At 49.0% G+C, this 15666-nt stretch overlaps 1 protein-coding gene across 2 annotated transcripts in view; it reads left to right on the top strand.

Moving 5' to 3' along the window:
- The window catches only part of crebbpb (CREB binding lysine acetyltransferase b), a 35635-nt gene extending 20109 nt beyond the window's left edge, over positions 1 to 15526 (top strand). The window contains exons 6-31 of one of the 2 annotated variants that reach the window (XM_083677311.1): positions 1317 to 1559; positions 1822 to 1915; positions 2027 to 2164; positions 2284 to 2401; positions 2561 to 2735; positions 3993 to 4055; positions 4509 to 4630; positions 5080 to 5268; positions 5512 to 5859; positions 6157 to 6327; positions 6455 to 6635; positions 6818 to 6936; positions 7138 to 7377; positions 7593 to 7681; positions 8706 to 8786; positions 8998 to 9054; positions 9207 to 9284; positions 9423 to 9490; positions 9620 to 9770; positions 9905 to 10051; positions 10193 to 10306; positions 10432 to 10597; positions 10935 to 11102; positions 11349 to 11510; positions 11734 to 12015; positions 12177 to 15526. In XM_083677311.1, the coding sequence (XP_083533437.1) occupies positions 1317 to 1559; positions 1822 to 1915; positions 2027 to 2164; positions 2284 to 2401; positions 2561 to 2735; positions 3993 to 4055; positions 4509 to 4630; positions 5080 to 5268; positions 5512 to 5859; positions 6157 to 6327; positions 6455 to 6635; positions 6818 to 6936; positions 7138 to 7377; positions 7593 to 7681; positions 8706 to 8786; positions 8998 to 9054; positions 9207 to 9284; positions 9423 to 9490; positions 9620 to 9770; positions 9905 to 10051; positions 10193 to 10306; positions 10432 to 10597; positions 10935 to 11102; positions 11349 to 11510; positions 11734 to 12015; positions 12177 to 14510 (6098 nt within the window). In that variant the 3' untranslated portion in view covers positions 14511 to 15526. The remainder of the gene's footprint in view (positions 1 to 1316; positions 1560 to 1821; positions 1916 to 2026; positions 2165 to 2283; positions 2402 to 2560; positions 2736 to 3992; positions 4056 to 4508; positions 4631 to 5079; positions 5269 to 5511; positions 5860 to 6156; positions 6328 to 6454; positions 6636 to 6817; positions 6937 to 7137; positions 7378 to 7592; positions 7682 to 8705; positions 8787 to 8997; positions 9055 to 9206; positions 9285 to 9422; positions 9491 to 9619; positions 9771 to 9904; positions 10052 to 10192; positions 10307 to 10431; positions 10598 to 10934; positions 11103 to 11348; positions 11511 to 11733; positions 12016 to 12176) is intronic. The other variant, XM_083677312.1, reaches the window with a different exon arrangement.
- The last annotated feature ends 140 nt before the right edge of the window (positions 15527 to 15666 follow it).

Genomic DNA, 15666 nt, shown 5'->3' with positions numbered 1-15666 from the left:
TATTTACACAAATAAAAAATAAAAAAGACCCAAACGAAAAATGTTAGCGGTTTTCCATTTGTTTTAGACAAGACATTGGCGAAGACACCCTTATCAAAATCGGCATGTTGGATTGAGGTCAACGTCAAAGATTGTTTTTCACCCGTTAATCCTAACCCAATCAAAATCCAGCAACCGGGATGACGATAAAACAGGGGTTGGCTCTTACTTGAGTGATAGTTTGAAAACCCAATAGAAAGTGTGGTCGGGGACTTTTGAGTTGAATAAGGGGAGTGACAAATACTACTCTGGACACTTTGCTTCTAAAACGGGCCCTAGAGTTCGCACAGCGGCTGTCTTGACTGGCGCCATCGCTACGGTGCTTTTTAAACGGTACTTTTCGACCAATATAATCACTATTAGATAACGATTGACTTGTAGTTCGTTTCATAGTTATTTTTGATGTAATAAGTCACCAAATTGCTGGTTATAAATATGTGTTTATTATTCAACTTCGTCTTTTGATTAGCTTTCTGCGCAAAACACAGGCTTGTCAACAAATGCTAACTGCTTATATGCTATTGTTTCTATGAAGAAAACACCGACAGTTTTTTGCAGTAAGTGTTATGATAACATGAACTGACAGGTAAATGTACACTTTCGCATTATTTCGGATATTTTGAACAGTTTAAAAAGTCCAGAAACGGCTATTTTGCTTGACAGCGGACTTAGAACTCTCAACTCGTCCCCATTGGGACAGTATTGTAGCCAGAACATTTGACCACGCTACTGTGTATGTAAGGGGGCAGTTAAGTATTTGTTCTTCTTTTGGCTCTATCCTCTAAAATGTTGGATTTTAAATCAAACAATAACTATGAGGTCAAAGTATAGATTATCAGCTTTTATTTGATGGTATTAATGTACATATTTGTTTCACCATTTTGAAATGAAAACACTTTTTATACATAGTCCCCCTGTTTAAGGGCACCAAAAGTAATGGGACAATTGGCTTGACAGGTGTTTCTGGTTAGCCAGGTGTGTTCTGTCACATCATTTGTGCAGGTATAAGAGAGCTGTCAGTGTAAAAATGTTTGTATAGAGCGAAAATAAGAAGCAATGCATCATTGTCCCATACTTACGCAGGGCACTGTAGTGCTGCACAAGGGTATTGGGCTGAAACAGAGGAAAATACATTATTTTAGATCGCAAAAACATAAATATAGGATTTTCCCACTTGTATCATAAGTTCCAACAAAATGTAAGATGTAAATTTGACCTAAAACAGACTTGTTTGTAGGGTTTTATTCATCATCCCAACTCTGCCTCTCTCTCTCCAGCCATGCTGGGCTCCCCTGGCACCAGCCTGCAGAACGTTATCAGCACGGTGGGCACAGGGCAGCCCAGCGCCCCTGCTATCAACAGCGCCACACACATTGACCCCAGCTCCATGCAGAGGGCCTACGCTGCCCTGGGCCTGCCCTACGGAAACCAGTCCCCTGGCCAGGCCCAGACACAGGGCCCCGGGCAACAGAACGCCCAGGGCCAGCAGCACCCGCAGCTACGCTCCATCAACTCACTAGGTAAGGCCTTTACCCTGGTTAATGTTGTATCATGGCACTACAATGAGGGCTTGTGCTTCTGTCTTTTAATGCATGTGGGATGTGATTATTTGATGTTACTTGTGTTGTGAAGCCATAACCATACCCCAGGAAAAGGATGTCATGCCATTTATTGATGCTTTTTAGACAGCATGTGGAAGGTCCTATTGCAAAGGCACAAATATCTTCAAATATGACTAGAAACCAAAAACTTTTGTTTTTGTGGTTGCTGTGTTTCTCTCAGGCACTAACCAGATGAACATGGCAGGTGGAGGGATGGGAGTCCCCTCGTCAGAGACCAGCATGCACTCTGACTCCTCGCTCTCCTCACTCAGCAAGTAAGTCCGGTCAGCCTGTCTCGTCTCATTTCTGACAAGACGACTTGACTTGACTGTGGTGAACTGACACGATGGTACTGATCTGTCTCTTCTCTCCTCTCTGACCACCAGTCAGCTGATGCCAGACGGGTCAGTCGCTGGGGGCATGGGCAACCTGCCTGCTGCCACCCCCCTCTCAGCCTCGGGGGTGAGGAAGGCCTGGCACGAGCATGTCACTCAGGACCTGCGCACCCACCTGGTGCACAAACTGTGAGTTGTCTGTCAATGCCATGGAAGTTAGGAATACAGCCCTCTCCTTCTCCAGTTTAGTCTTAATTGTCACTGGTATACTGTTTCTCATTCATCTGTTTCTCCTCCATTTCCTCCAGAGTACAAGCCATATTCCCCACCCCAGACCCTGCAGCACTGAAGGACCGGCGGATGGAGAACCTGGTGGCATATGCACGCAAGGTGGAGGGGGACATGTACGAGTCTGCCAACAGCAGGGTAACTCACTAATCAATCCAATATATCAACTCATATTTCACCATCGAATTATGTTGATAATATCCCAAGGCGACTTAATTTGTGTCACAAATGGTATTGAGAATATAAGACACTGAAGCGGATACAAGCACATGTTTTCTAACTCTTCTGCTCCTTCAGGATGAGTACTACCACTTCCTGGCAGAGAAGATCTATAAGATCCAGAAGGAGCTGGAGGAGAAGAGGCGCTCACGGCTGCAGAAGCAGCCCACCATGGCAGGAGCCCCGGGGGCCCAGCAGCCTGGCATGACCCAGCCCAACGCCATGGGCCCCAACCAGGCTGCACGACCAGCCAGTGAGTAGCCGCCCCCCCTTCCCTCCGCTGGAGAGACTAGACACACAGCTTGTTATTAGCATGCATCATTTACCACATTGTCATCATTAATTATAATAATAATATGCCATTTAGCTGATGCTTTTATCCAAAGCGACTTACATTGCAGTGAGTGCATACATTTCAGTATATACGGTCCCAACGGGAATCAAACCCACAACCTAAGCATTGTTAGCGCCATGCTCCACCAACTGAGCCACAGAGGACCAAATAAATGACACTTACTTAATAAAGTAAGTGCTTAATAAATGGCAACGCAATTCAATACAACACAATACATACCACACACTCCCTAGTACTAAAACAAGTGCATGCGTTGCACAGTCACACATTCTGTCTCAATTTCAGTGCTTGCCCATCCACAAAACCAACAAGATATGATGAGGATTCAGACGTGGCAAAAGCAAATGTATGGAGCTTTAGCCTGCTAATTCAGGTGCCTTGTTATACAGTGACAGATCAAGGCATTGTCTCACGACATATAGCTCAGCTCCGTCCACACTGATCTGTCTTAATAACTCACAAGCAATTATAGGAAGGATGAAAAGTAGCTAGGCTAAAATATGCGCTGTCAAAACGCTACCCTGGTTACAGTTGGACAGACACACTTTTCAGCCTCAATCATGACTATCCATAAGTGCTTTTCAAGTCTTTCCAGCACATTTGTTTACCAACACACACACACTGATTGTATGACTAGCACTTGAAGTTGAGTGTCCAGTATTCATTACATTTGGCATTGAGGACAAAAATTAGCAAAGACTGGTTTCCGTTTGTTTGTGGTTTAGCCAGTCACATTTCATACAATGAAACGGGTGCTCATCATCCTTCTATCCGTCCTTGATTTTCTGATGCGATGGCACTATATTAAAGGAGTGGCAGAAAATCTAAAATCGTTCCACGATTTATAAGACCACTAGAAATGATGACACCTGATGTAAGACAATGAGATCAAGGTGCATTTTCCATTAAGAGGTGCAGCTCTTACAGTGACATTTCAGTGTTGAGTATTTTCTCCTCAAGAAGACACTGTGGGACAAAGTTGAAACGTTGTTACAATCGGTGATGACTCTTTCTGGGCTTTCCTCCAGACACCTCATCAAATGTCACTCTGTAGATTTTGTAGAACATTTACACTGCTTGTTAAAGACACTTTCTGGCCTTGTGTTTGTGCTCAAACATGCCCTCCTCTCACCCCCTCTCTCCCTCGTCTCTCAGATGGACCTGTGCCTATGCCTAATGTGCCAAATCAGATCATGAATCGTATGCAGGTGTCTCAAGGTAACGATGTCCCTAACAATCCTGATAGACACATTAGTGCATATTATAGTCATCCTCTTCTCAGACGATCATCTGCTCTCTCACATTAACGGTCACCCTCCTCTTAGCAGCTTACAGGGCTCTCAGCTCTTTAATGTTGATGACCCCCCCCCCCCCTTCTGGCCAGTTTGCTCCCTAGCAAGTTATGTAGTTGTGTATCGTTTGATGTGTTTGATTACTGAAGCATGGAATTGTCATGAATCAAGTAAAATGATCTATACTCTAACCCATGTCTCGCTGTATGTTGTTTTGTTTGGAAATAAATGAATTATTTACGTCCGTGTCATGCCACCAGCGTGGCCCATCCCATGTGATCACCTGAGCTCGGAATATTTAATTACAAACACCTCTCGAGTCTTGTAAACAGAACGCTAATTGTGTGTGTGTGTCATCCCTCTCTCTCTGCTCCCACAGGGATAAACCAGTTCAACCCCATGGCGATGCAGAACGTACAGATGTCTCAGGCACCCATGGGAGCGCGCGCCGCCTCCCCCATGAACCACCCGCAGCAGATGAACATGAGCTCCGTCCCAGCGGTGAGACCTTAACCCCCCCCACTCCCATCTCTTTCTTCCCTTGTCGTCTTCCTCCTCCAGCCATTGCTCCATCCCTCTCTCTCTCTCTCTCACAATACCCAATTTCTTTCCTCAGTATTCATCTCCCCCCTGCTATTTAGACTCTCCAGACAGTGAAAGTGACTCTGCTATGCTTAGTGGCTTCAGGTCTTTTGTGTTTTAATGAAACAGTGGCAGGGCTCTGGGCTCGGATTTGCACTGCTTAATGTTCCTCTTCTGCTTTTGAACTCCTGCCATGCGGTTTAGAATCAGTGCTCTGTTTATTCGTTGATTATGCCACAGGCCTTTGAAAGGATTATTGTTTTTTTATTTTATTTTGGGGCCCATTTAGATGCATGCATACTCTTGTTTTTCATTTGGCCCGGGTTCAATACGCGAGGGTTCACTCCCAATGACGCTTTGTTTTCCAGATGGGCATGTCCCCGTCCAGGATGCCTCAGGCCCAAGGCATGATGGGGACTCATGCTAATAGCATGGTGGGCCAGACAGCCAATCAGAGCCAGTTTCTGCCTCAGACCCAGTTCCCTGCCTCTGGCGGCGGGGGCATGAATGTGAATGTAGGCCTGGGCCAGCCGGCTGCACAGGCAGCTGTCACACAGGTGAGGAGGCCAGGGATGACGAGACGGACACTACTCTGTGACATTATTCTCCACTATTAGTTCATCATGTTCATAGATGATATGCTTTGGAATAGTTTGATGCATTGTAATGCTCTCCTCTATGGTAATGTGTGTTAGTGAGTGGGTGGGCAGGGGCGTGCATGTGTGTATGTGTGTGAAGAGTGTGAGGACTATGCAGTGAACTCTAACTCAGCCAGTGTATTGTATCTCTCTCCCCTCCAGCAGCAGCAGCAGAACTCTAACCTCCCCCTGAATGCACTGGGCTCTCTGGGCCCCCAGCTGCCCTCTGGTCCTGTGTCCCAGCCCCCCCTCCGCGCCACCCCACCACCCTCCGCCTCCGCTAACCTGCAGCAGCTCCAGCACCACGCACCCCCCCAGGCCCAGCCCTCCACCCCCGCCTCCACAGGAGGTCCATCCTCCACCCCCACCCACGTCCCCAGTGGCCTCTCCAGCCACGGGCCACCCTCAGCTACCCCCTCCCAGCCGCTCACGCCCCTGCAGCCCCAGCCAGAGCCCCCCGGCCAGATGCAGCAGCCCACCTCAGTGCAGCCGCAGCCCCCCAGCACGCCGGTGAGACACTGCCAAGGCCAGACACACACTAAGTAGAAACTAATGCAGTTTTAAAGCACCCTTTGCTGGCCACTACTTAAGCACCTCAATGCTCTGACCCAGCTTATGCGCGTCCCAAAAGAGAACTGTAATCGAATGGCGCACTCACAGCTAATACTAAAGGGGTTATTAAACAGATGTTGGTTGTTATATGAAAGTTCTTGATCTCTTCATTGGCTTGTGTGATACCCAGTTAACAACACCCAGCCCTGCTGTGATTGGATGAATATGAATGTCTTATCCTTCTAATCCTCCCAGCTCTCCCAGGCGGCGGCCAGCATTGACAACCGGGTGCCCACCCCTGGCTCTGTGGCCGAGGTCCACTCCCAGCAGGCCCCGCCCAACACAAACGCCCCGGAGCCCAAATCTGAGCTCAAGGAGGAGGAGGAAGAGGGCTATGGGTCTGGGAAGAAGCAGCCCAAAATGGAGGTGTGTGTGTGTGTGTGGACATGTGGACTCTTGTTTTACCTTGTTTAGGCCTTAAAAAATATCCTTGCGCTTCAAAGGTCTTGTGGATGAGTGCTAATGTTTTAATTGTTGCCGTGCCCTTTGGCAGGACGAGGATACCAAACCCCTAGTTGTGAAGAAGGAGGAACCAGATAGGGTGGAGCCAAAGCAGGAGCCGATGGAGACTGAGGAGAAGAAGCCGATCGTTAAGGCGGAACCCAAAGAGGAGGAGGAGAGCGGAGCCAATGGCACAGCCGCATCCACCTCCCCCACACAGAATCGCAGGAAAAGTGAGAATATAATTGCTTTAATTTACTTTATATTACGTACCCATTTTCTATAGGATGTCAGTCATTGTCCATAAGATGCTGTGTAATGTTGGGAGGTGTTATGGCTGTGTTCACATGGCATGACTAGATAACAGAGAAAACAGTTGAATCTAACTTGTATGGAACTTGTTTCTCTTCTGCAGTCTTTAAACCTGAGGAGCTGAGGCAGGCCCTGATGCCCACACTAGAGGCCCTCTATAGACAAGACCCTGAGTCACTGCCCTTCAGACAGCCTGTGGACCCGATGTTGCTGGGCATCCCTGTGAGTGTAGCCACACACACACACACACACACACACACACACACACACACACACACACACACACAGAGAGTCTAGTCTACAGGTATTGACAACCCTCTTGACCCAGAGTCATGACTGAATTCAATGCAGACTTAAGTGGTCTCGCCCAGACTTGATGACACCTTGTGTTCTTTCTCTAATCGTATGCGCTCCATCCCCCAGGACTACCATGACATAGTGAAGAACCCCATCGACCTGTCCACGATAAAGCGCAAGCTGGACACGGGCCAGTACCAGGAGCCCTGGCAGTATGTGGACGACGTGTGGCAAATGTTCAACAACGCCTGGCTGTACAACCGCAAGACGTCCCGCGTCTACAAGTACTGCACCAAGCTGGCCGAGGTGTTTGAGGCCGAGATCGACCCCGTCATGCAGGGCCTGGGCTACTGCTGCGGGAGGAAGGTGAGACAGGAGAGGGGGCTGTCTAGCTGGGTGGGGGGGCGGGGCGGGCAGAGGTTGATATGGGCCCTTGATGTGAAGGGTCCTTAAGACCTTAAGTCCTTGGCTTGTAACTCAAGTCAAGTTGCCTGGAGATGGAGGTCTGGAGATGCATCTGAATGGTTGAAACTGCTGTGTGGATTGGACCCAACACCTCTCCTTCCCCTGTGTGTCCACAGTATGAGTTCTCACCTCAGACCCTGTGCTGCTACGGGAAGCAGCTGTGTACCATCTCCAGGGATGGCACCTACTTCAGCTACCAGAACAGGTTAGTCGGGGTGCTGGGTGGTGGGAGAGGGACAGGTAAGGACGTGCAGAGTGCGAGAAGGAGAGATCTCCCTTCTCTCACGATGCTACTGTTTATACTGTAGTACAATTAAATGCAACGGTTTTAAAGTATGTAATGTAAGATCTGTATCGTAAAATGTTGTGATATCATTTATCACCTGAGGGGATAGCATGGACTGCATAATTCTTACACAATGGCTTCAGCAGATAAGGGTGTCCCAGCTCAAGTCCAATGTGCATTAGAATCAGCATACCTGCGCCCCCTGCTGCTCAAACCCTGCTACTGCAGCTCAAGAGCCATTCCTATGCATTGCAGTTACATGTATTGCCGGTATTCTCAACCCAATGCAATGAGGCTGGATAGAATCGAATAAACTGGTATTTTAATGGATTTTACAACAAAGATTTACTGTATACATAAAAAAAATAAAAAATAAAAAAAAATCAATCTTAGTGTGTCGCTAAACAGATCCCATTGCTAAACTTTATGCATGTGTCTTCCTTGTCTCCTAACCTACTCACAACACCTGTGTATACACTTTACTGTCTGTCTGTCTTCCCTGGCATGATTATCATTTTCATTTAACCTCACTTGTTTGCATGTTACTGAAGCTGTATGTTGAAGTGCTGTAATGAAGTTGTCATGGTCATTTAGATTATTTTGTAATTTCAGTGTAATGTAAATACATTTGAAGTAGTATTTTTGAAGGTAGTAGTAGTAAGTTTTATTTTGCCCCCCACTAACATTCATATGCTCTCCATCGACATCATTAGCGTGCCTGTTTGTATGAGCATGACTGTAACATGAGTGTTTCCATGGTGACTAACCTGTCCTCTGCCCTGGCTCTGTGTCTGTCTGGTTTTGTCCTCCGCCCGTCTGCCATCCGCCATCTGCGTTCCTTGGTTGTGCGATGCTGCATTGTGCCGCCTGTGTGCCGGTTTGCCTGTGCCGCTATTGTGTGCTCTGGCTCCAGTTCACCCAAATATGGCCTTGTTGCCGACAGGTATCACTTCTGTGAGAAGTGCTTCAACGAGATCCAGGGCAACAGTGTGACCCTGGGGGACGACCCGGCACAGCCACAGACGTAAGTTTGCTGGCTGGAGAGCTGTCTTACATAATAGCCGTGTTCCATAATGCCATTAATAATTCAACTAATGATAGGACGTGTTAGTGTTATAGTCAAATCTTCCGATGGGAACGCACAGGATTCAGTCTGAGTGTGTCTCATGTTGGTGTGTGGGGTGTAATGCATGAGAGTTGATGCTAACTCTTTCAACCACTCTCTGTCCATCCAGCATGATATCAAAAGACCAGTTTGAGAAGAAGAAGAATGACATGTTGGACCCTGAACCGTGAGTACTCTTCAAGTCGGTGATAGTCTGCTGGCTCATTCGTGATGTTTTGAAAGCTTATCTGTCCTCTGCAGTGTCTTTTCCAAACTTCTATATCTTTGATTCTGAGGTGTTTGTGTCCCCCCTCCCTGACCATCTCCTCCCTCTCTCAGGTTTGTTGAATGTAAAGACTGCGGACGGAAGATGCACCAGATCTGTGTGCTGCACTATGACACCATCTGGCCGTCAGGGTAAGGCTCCTTCTCCTGCTCTCACATGCCCCTTATCTGACACTCTCATTTCTCAATCATGTCTCTGAGATAAGAATCTGTTTGTGGTGATACACTTATAAGAGCCGTCTGACTCCTCTACTGGTCACTGACTTTCAGCTTCATTTGCGACAACTGTCTGAAGAAGTCTGGTAAAACGAGAAAGGAGAACAAGTTTGCTGCCAAAAGTAAGGTCTACGGTTCAGTTTTACAAGAAACAACCTTTTTTATTTTCCTCCTGGGTTAGAGACAATAGTGGAGATCAGATCCACTATTGAAGACGCGTTCTGATCTGTGTGTGTTTGTACGTTCTTCAGGGTTGCAGACCACAAGGTTGGGCATGTACATAGAAGACAGAGTGAATAAGTACTTGAAGAGGCAAAACCACCCGGAGGCTGGAGAAGTGTTTGTACGGGTGGTGGCCAGCTCTGACAAAACAGTGGAAGTCAAACCTGGGATGAAATCCAGGTAAGAGCTTCAGCTGGTGGTGTTAAGTAATACGCCTTTGTTGGGACTCGTATAAATAAAAAAAATAAAAAAACCTGTTTACTAATCTGTATACCAATTTCATGCTGAGGATCACTGTTCCTCTGTTTCTGTAGGTTTGTGGACTCAGGCGAGATGATGGAGAGCTTCCCTTATAGAACCAAAGCACTTTTTGCATTTGAGGAGATAGACGGAGTGGATGTGTGTTTCTTTGGCATGCACGTCCAGGAGTTTGGCTCCGAGTGCCCCTTCCCCAACACCAGGTAACACTGCAAGATGATAGTCAGTCTTTCTCCAGATTGATAAGATCATTTAAGACAGTAGTGATGCTCTTTGAAGTGGCCTATATTATCTCAAATAGTGAATGTAACACATCTTGCCCTCTCCTTGTGTCTTCTCCACAGACGGGTATACATATCTTACCTCGACAGTATTCACTTCTTTAAACCCCGAGGACTGAGGACAGCAGTTTATCATGAGATCTTGATTGGGTACCTGGAGTATGTCAAGAAACTTGGGTAGGTTACTGAATAGCAGCAAATCCAAATTGTGTTCATTTACTGTCAGAGAAACACACCGTCTTTCAGTTCAATTGAATGGGTGACATTGAAATGATAAGCAAAACTATTTCTCCCCCACACAGGTACGTGATGGGTCACATCTGGGCCTGCCCTCCTAGTGAAGGCGACGACTACATCTTCCACTGCCACCCTGTGGACCAGAAGATCCCCAAACCCAAACGGCTGCAGGAGTGGTACAGGAAAATGCTGGACAAGGCCTTTGCTGAGAGGATCCTGCATGACTACAAGGTAAGCCAGGGGGATCAGGATGTCCTATTGATGGCCTTTAACACTGTGCTCTATCTGGGGTGTGTGAGGACCACGGGTGTGCCGTTAAATGTGTACGAGTGTCATCAGTGTATAAGGGTGTTTTGTGTCTACAGGTGCATGTGTGTCCTACGTCTGTAGGTCCAACAGACGTGGCAACCTTTATCATAGAGAGAGAACAACTGTACGATCTCTCTGGCCTTTATTGTCAGTGGAATGTATAAAAACTATATTTCAATGTATAGTTGAGGGGAAACTGGCTGTCTGCACAGTGCTGTATAGTTTGATTAACAGGACTTGTCGTTGTGTCTGTGCTCAGGACATCTTCAAGCAGGCCACAGAAGACCGGATCACCAGCGCCAACGAGATGCCCTACTTCGAGGGCGACTTCTGGCCAAACGTGCTGGAGGAGAGCATCAAGGAGCTGGAGCAGGAGGAGGAGGAGAGGAAGAAAGAGGAGAACACAGCCTCTTGTGAGACCCCAGAGGTAAGACAAAAGGGATGGAGTGCTGAAGAAAGGGAATGCTCCTCTCATGCCAAAAACAACCAAATGATGTCACATCCTGTCCTACATGTGTCTGAGTCCTAATGATTTAAAAGCCACTTCATCAAAGTATATTATTGGGTGTTCTGGTGCTTTTGTAGCGGCTATTTCTCCTCATCACTTAGTCCCTTATTTATGTATCTGACTGTGTCCTCCCCCATTGACAACATGCACACACACTTTTACCAGGGAGCCCAAGCTGACAGCAAGAACGCCAAGAAGAAGAACAGCAAGAAGACCAATAAAAAGAGCAGCAGCGTGAGCCGAGCCAATAAGAAGAAGCCTGGGATGCCGAATGTAGCCAATGACCTGTCCCAGAAACTCTATTCCACCCTGGAGAAGCACAAGGATGTGAGTGTACCATTGGATCAGCACCAGTTATTCTTATGAAGGAAACATATAAAGGAAATCGTTTTTTGTTTTTTTTGTAGCCCTTTCTGAATCACTGATTTGTAAGGATTAGAAAGCAAAATTGGAATTCTTCGGTTGTACAGAACATTAATCAAGCATATACCTCCTGCCCTTTCTGCTGTCTGACACCACTGACACCTGTGTGTTCTCCTCATCCCTCCAGGTGTTCTTTGTGATCCACCTGCACTCTGGGCCGTCAGTCAACACCCTACCGCCCATCATGGACCCGGACCCCCTGCTGACGTGCGACCTGATGGACGGGCGTGACGCCTTCCTGACCCTGGCCCGGGACAAGCACTGGGAGTTCAGCTCCCTGCGCCGCTGCAAGTGGAGCTCCATGTGCATGCTGGTGGAGCTGCACAACCAGGGCCAGGACCGCTTCGTCTACACCTGCAACGAGTGCAAGCACCACGTGGAGACGCGCTGGCACTGCACCGTCTGCGAGGTGAGGGAGATTAGTCCACAAACTGAACTACCATATGCACACATCACATGGTGGAGACATAGTCGCCTGGAGGAAACACACACACACACACATTCACACTTGGTAGTAGTTAATATTACCCAGATGTTTTATATTTGCACATCTTCTCCTCTTTCCTGCAGGACTTTGACCTATGCATCAACTGCTATGGCGTGAAGGGCCATGAGCACCAGATGGTGAAGTGGGGTCTGGGCCTGGATGACGACAGCAACAGCCAGGGCGGCGAGGCCTCCAAGAGCCCGCAGGAGAGCAGGCGCCTCAGCATCCAGCGCTGCATCCAGTCCCTGGTCCACGCCTGCCAGTGCCGCAACGCCAACTGCTCCCTGCCGTCCTGCCAGAAGATGAAGCGCGTGGTCCAGCACACCAAGGGCTGCAAGCGCAAGACCAACGGCGGCTGCCCCGTGTGCAAGCAGCTGATCGCCCTCTGCTGCTACCACGCCAAGCACTGCCAGGAGAACAAGTGCCCCGTGCCCTTCTGCCTCAACATCAAGCACAAGCTGAGGCAGCAGCAGCTCCAGCACCGCCTCCAGCAGGCCCAGATGATGCGCCGCCGCATGGCTACCATGGCGGGCCGGGGGATGCCTCAGAGCCTGCCGTCACCGCCTACCTCAACCGCCCCCGGCACCCCCACCTCCGGCCAGCAGCCCAACACGCCCCAGACCCCCCAGCCCCTACCCAGCCAGCCCCAGCCACAGCCCCCCAACGCCGCCAACATGGCTCACGGTTTCCCCAACAATGGCCGCACCAGCCAGCCCCCAACACCAGTCCCCCAGGGCAAGCCTGGGCCCCAGTCTTCGCCCCTCCATCAGCAGCAGTCCCCCTTGCCCAACATGCCTCCCCAGCAGTCACCCCAACAGCAGCCGCCCCAGCAGCAGCAACAGCAGCCCCCACTGGCAGCTCTGAAGATGGCCCGGCAAATAGAGATGGTGGCCAAGGCCAGGCAGCAGCAACAGCAGCAGCTGAACTACACCATGAATATGAATGGAGGAGTCCCCATGAACCACCCCCGCATGGTGGGGCCGATGCAAGGGCAGATGCAAATGATGGGCCCCAGGGGCCCCCAGGTGATGCAGGCAATGCAGCAGGGCCAGTGGGGGCAGGGGATGCAGAACCCCCAGGGTCCCCAGCAGCAGGCCCCCCTACAGCAGGGCCCCATGGCCCCACAGCAGGTTCAGGGAACGCCCGCGCTGCAGCAGGCCCAGCTCATGTCGCGCCCAATGACGCAGCAGGCCCTTCAGATGCCCGGCGTCATGTCCCCCCAGGGTCCCTCGCAGCAAACGCCCCAACAGCTAGGCATGCCCAGGGGGATCCCTGGCAACATCGCCCCCAATGCCCTCCAGAACCTACTGCGCACGCTCAAGTCCCCCAGCTCGCCTCAGCAGCAGCAGCAGGTCCTCAACATCCTCAAGTCAAACCCCCACCTCATGGCTGCCTTCATCAAACAGAGGACAGCCAAGTACCAGGCCAGCCAAGTACCAGGCCAACAGCAGCAGCAGCAGCAGCAGCAACAACAGCAGCAGCCACAACAACAACAGAACCCCCAAGCTATGCTTGGAGGCCAGGCGGGGATGCAGGCCATGGTCGCCATGCAGGCTGCGGCAGTGCAGAGGCCGGGCATGCCCCCCCAGCAGCAGCAGCAGCCTCAGCAGGCTGTGCCCCAGGGCATGGCTACTATGGGCCCCCAGGGACAGCTGATGAACACTGCACACAACGGCAACCCCCAGCTCTACCGCAGGCAGCTGCTACGGATGCAACAGCTACAGCAGCAGCAGCAACAACAACAACAGCAGCAGCAGCAGCAGCAGCAAGGCGGTATGCCTCAAGGCCATGGTCAGTTCCCGCAGCAGCAGGGAGGGCCAGCCAGCTACTCCCAGCTCCGCATGCAGCAGCAGATGGCTATGCAGGGAGGTGGGGGTCCTATGGGTCAGCTCCCTCCCTTGGCCCAGATGGGTCAGCCCGGGATGGGTATGGACGGGTCCCAGAACCTCCTCCAGCAGCGGATGCTCCAGCAGCAGCAGATGCTGAAGCAGCAGATGGGCTCCCCGGCCCAGGCCAACTCCATGAGCCCCCCGCCCCACATGCTCCAAGGCCAGCCTCAGGGAGGAGCTCACCTGCCTGGCCAGACCATGGCCAACGCGCTAGGCAACCAGGTGAGGTCCCCAGCCCCAGTGCAGTCGCCCTGTCCTCCCTCGCAGCAGCCCCCACATTCCAGTCCCTCCCCACGGATACAGCCCCAGCCCTCTCCCCAGCACGGCACCCTCCACTCCAGCTCACCCCATCCCAGTCTAGGCGGCCCCATGCCTGGCTCTATGGAGCAAGGACACCTGGGCACGCCAGAGCAGAGTGCCATGCTCCCGCAGCTTAATACCCCAAACCGCGGGGGGCTGAGCAATGACATGAATATGGTGGGAGACACCACAGGAGACACTCTAGAAAAGTTTGTTGAAGGATTGTAGCATTTCGTGACGAGACGAAAGGCCTTGTTCTGTGTTCACACAAATTACTTTTTGTACTGACTGATGTAAAAAGTTAAAAGAAATGCAAAGAAATGAGTCATATGAGGCCTATGGACTGTGAACATTTCCTTAAACCAAGGGACTGCTATTTCTTCCAACACATGGAGGGATTTGAATAATTGCTGTTTAAAGAGGAGAATTAAAATACAAAGAATATATTTTTTGGTTCAGACCAGCCATGAAAGAATTGTTTCCTGGTCATTGTGTTGTTTTTAATTTGTTTTTCTTTTGTTATTCTCTGGCATGGAATTTTTAAATGAAACTTCTCAAAACAAAAATATTTCATTTTATTATTCAAATTTTTTATTTTGTACCTTTGCAAAATTACTAGCGTTTTTGTGTTGAGAAGACTGTAAAAATAATTTGTCTGGGATCTTTTGCCAGGTTTCGCCTCTTGCTCCCTGTCTTCATTCCTGGCTAATTTATTCTATTGTACCATTTTTCAAAAGGACATGCCTTCGGGGGAGAGACTTATTTTCTTTCCGTTTTGCAGAGTCTATGGGAGAGTAACGTATTTGTATAGAACTAGGAAGTATCGCACACGCGCAAACACACACAGAGGTGTGCAAAGACCTGCACAAATGCTTGTTCATTCACAGGTGCCGGAATGTTCATTTTACTGGCTTGGAATCAGAATTTCTGTCTTGCAGAAGATTTGTTGCTTTGTTTCTCCTTCAATTTAAAGAGTTTCTCATGAAGAAGTTTCAATCCCGCAAGCTTAACTGTGGTGGGTTATACCTGTTTGACTGCTGATTTCTGTTTAGAGAGAGTTCTTTGCATCCTTTTTCCTCTTGCATTAAACTTGAATTGAGGTTGAGCTGTTCTCTAATGTAAATCAAGCAGGTTGACAATACTGTAAATATTCAGAAAAGAAAATTGAAATCACTGTACAAACTGGTTAAAATGACTCATTTCGTACTTATATACCATATTGTTAAATAAATCTGTGTTCAACAGACAAATTCTGTCTCTACTCTCATTTCATCTGAAGACCTAGTGTAGTGTTCTGTAAAGCCTCCCCAACAATTCATACATCACTTCCATTTCTCAGTATTATTACTCACTTTGGAGCATGACACTCACTCAGACTATCCAA

Source organism: Argentina silus (genome assembly GCF_951799395.1).
Source record: "Argentina silus genome assembly, chromosome: 9".
Lineage (NCBI taxonomy): Eukaryota > Metazoa > Chordata > Actinopteri > Argentiniformes > Argentinidae > Argentina > Argentina silus.
Note: the sequence above shows the minus strand (reverse complement) of the source record. Positions and strands in the feature narration are given on the sequence as shown.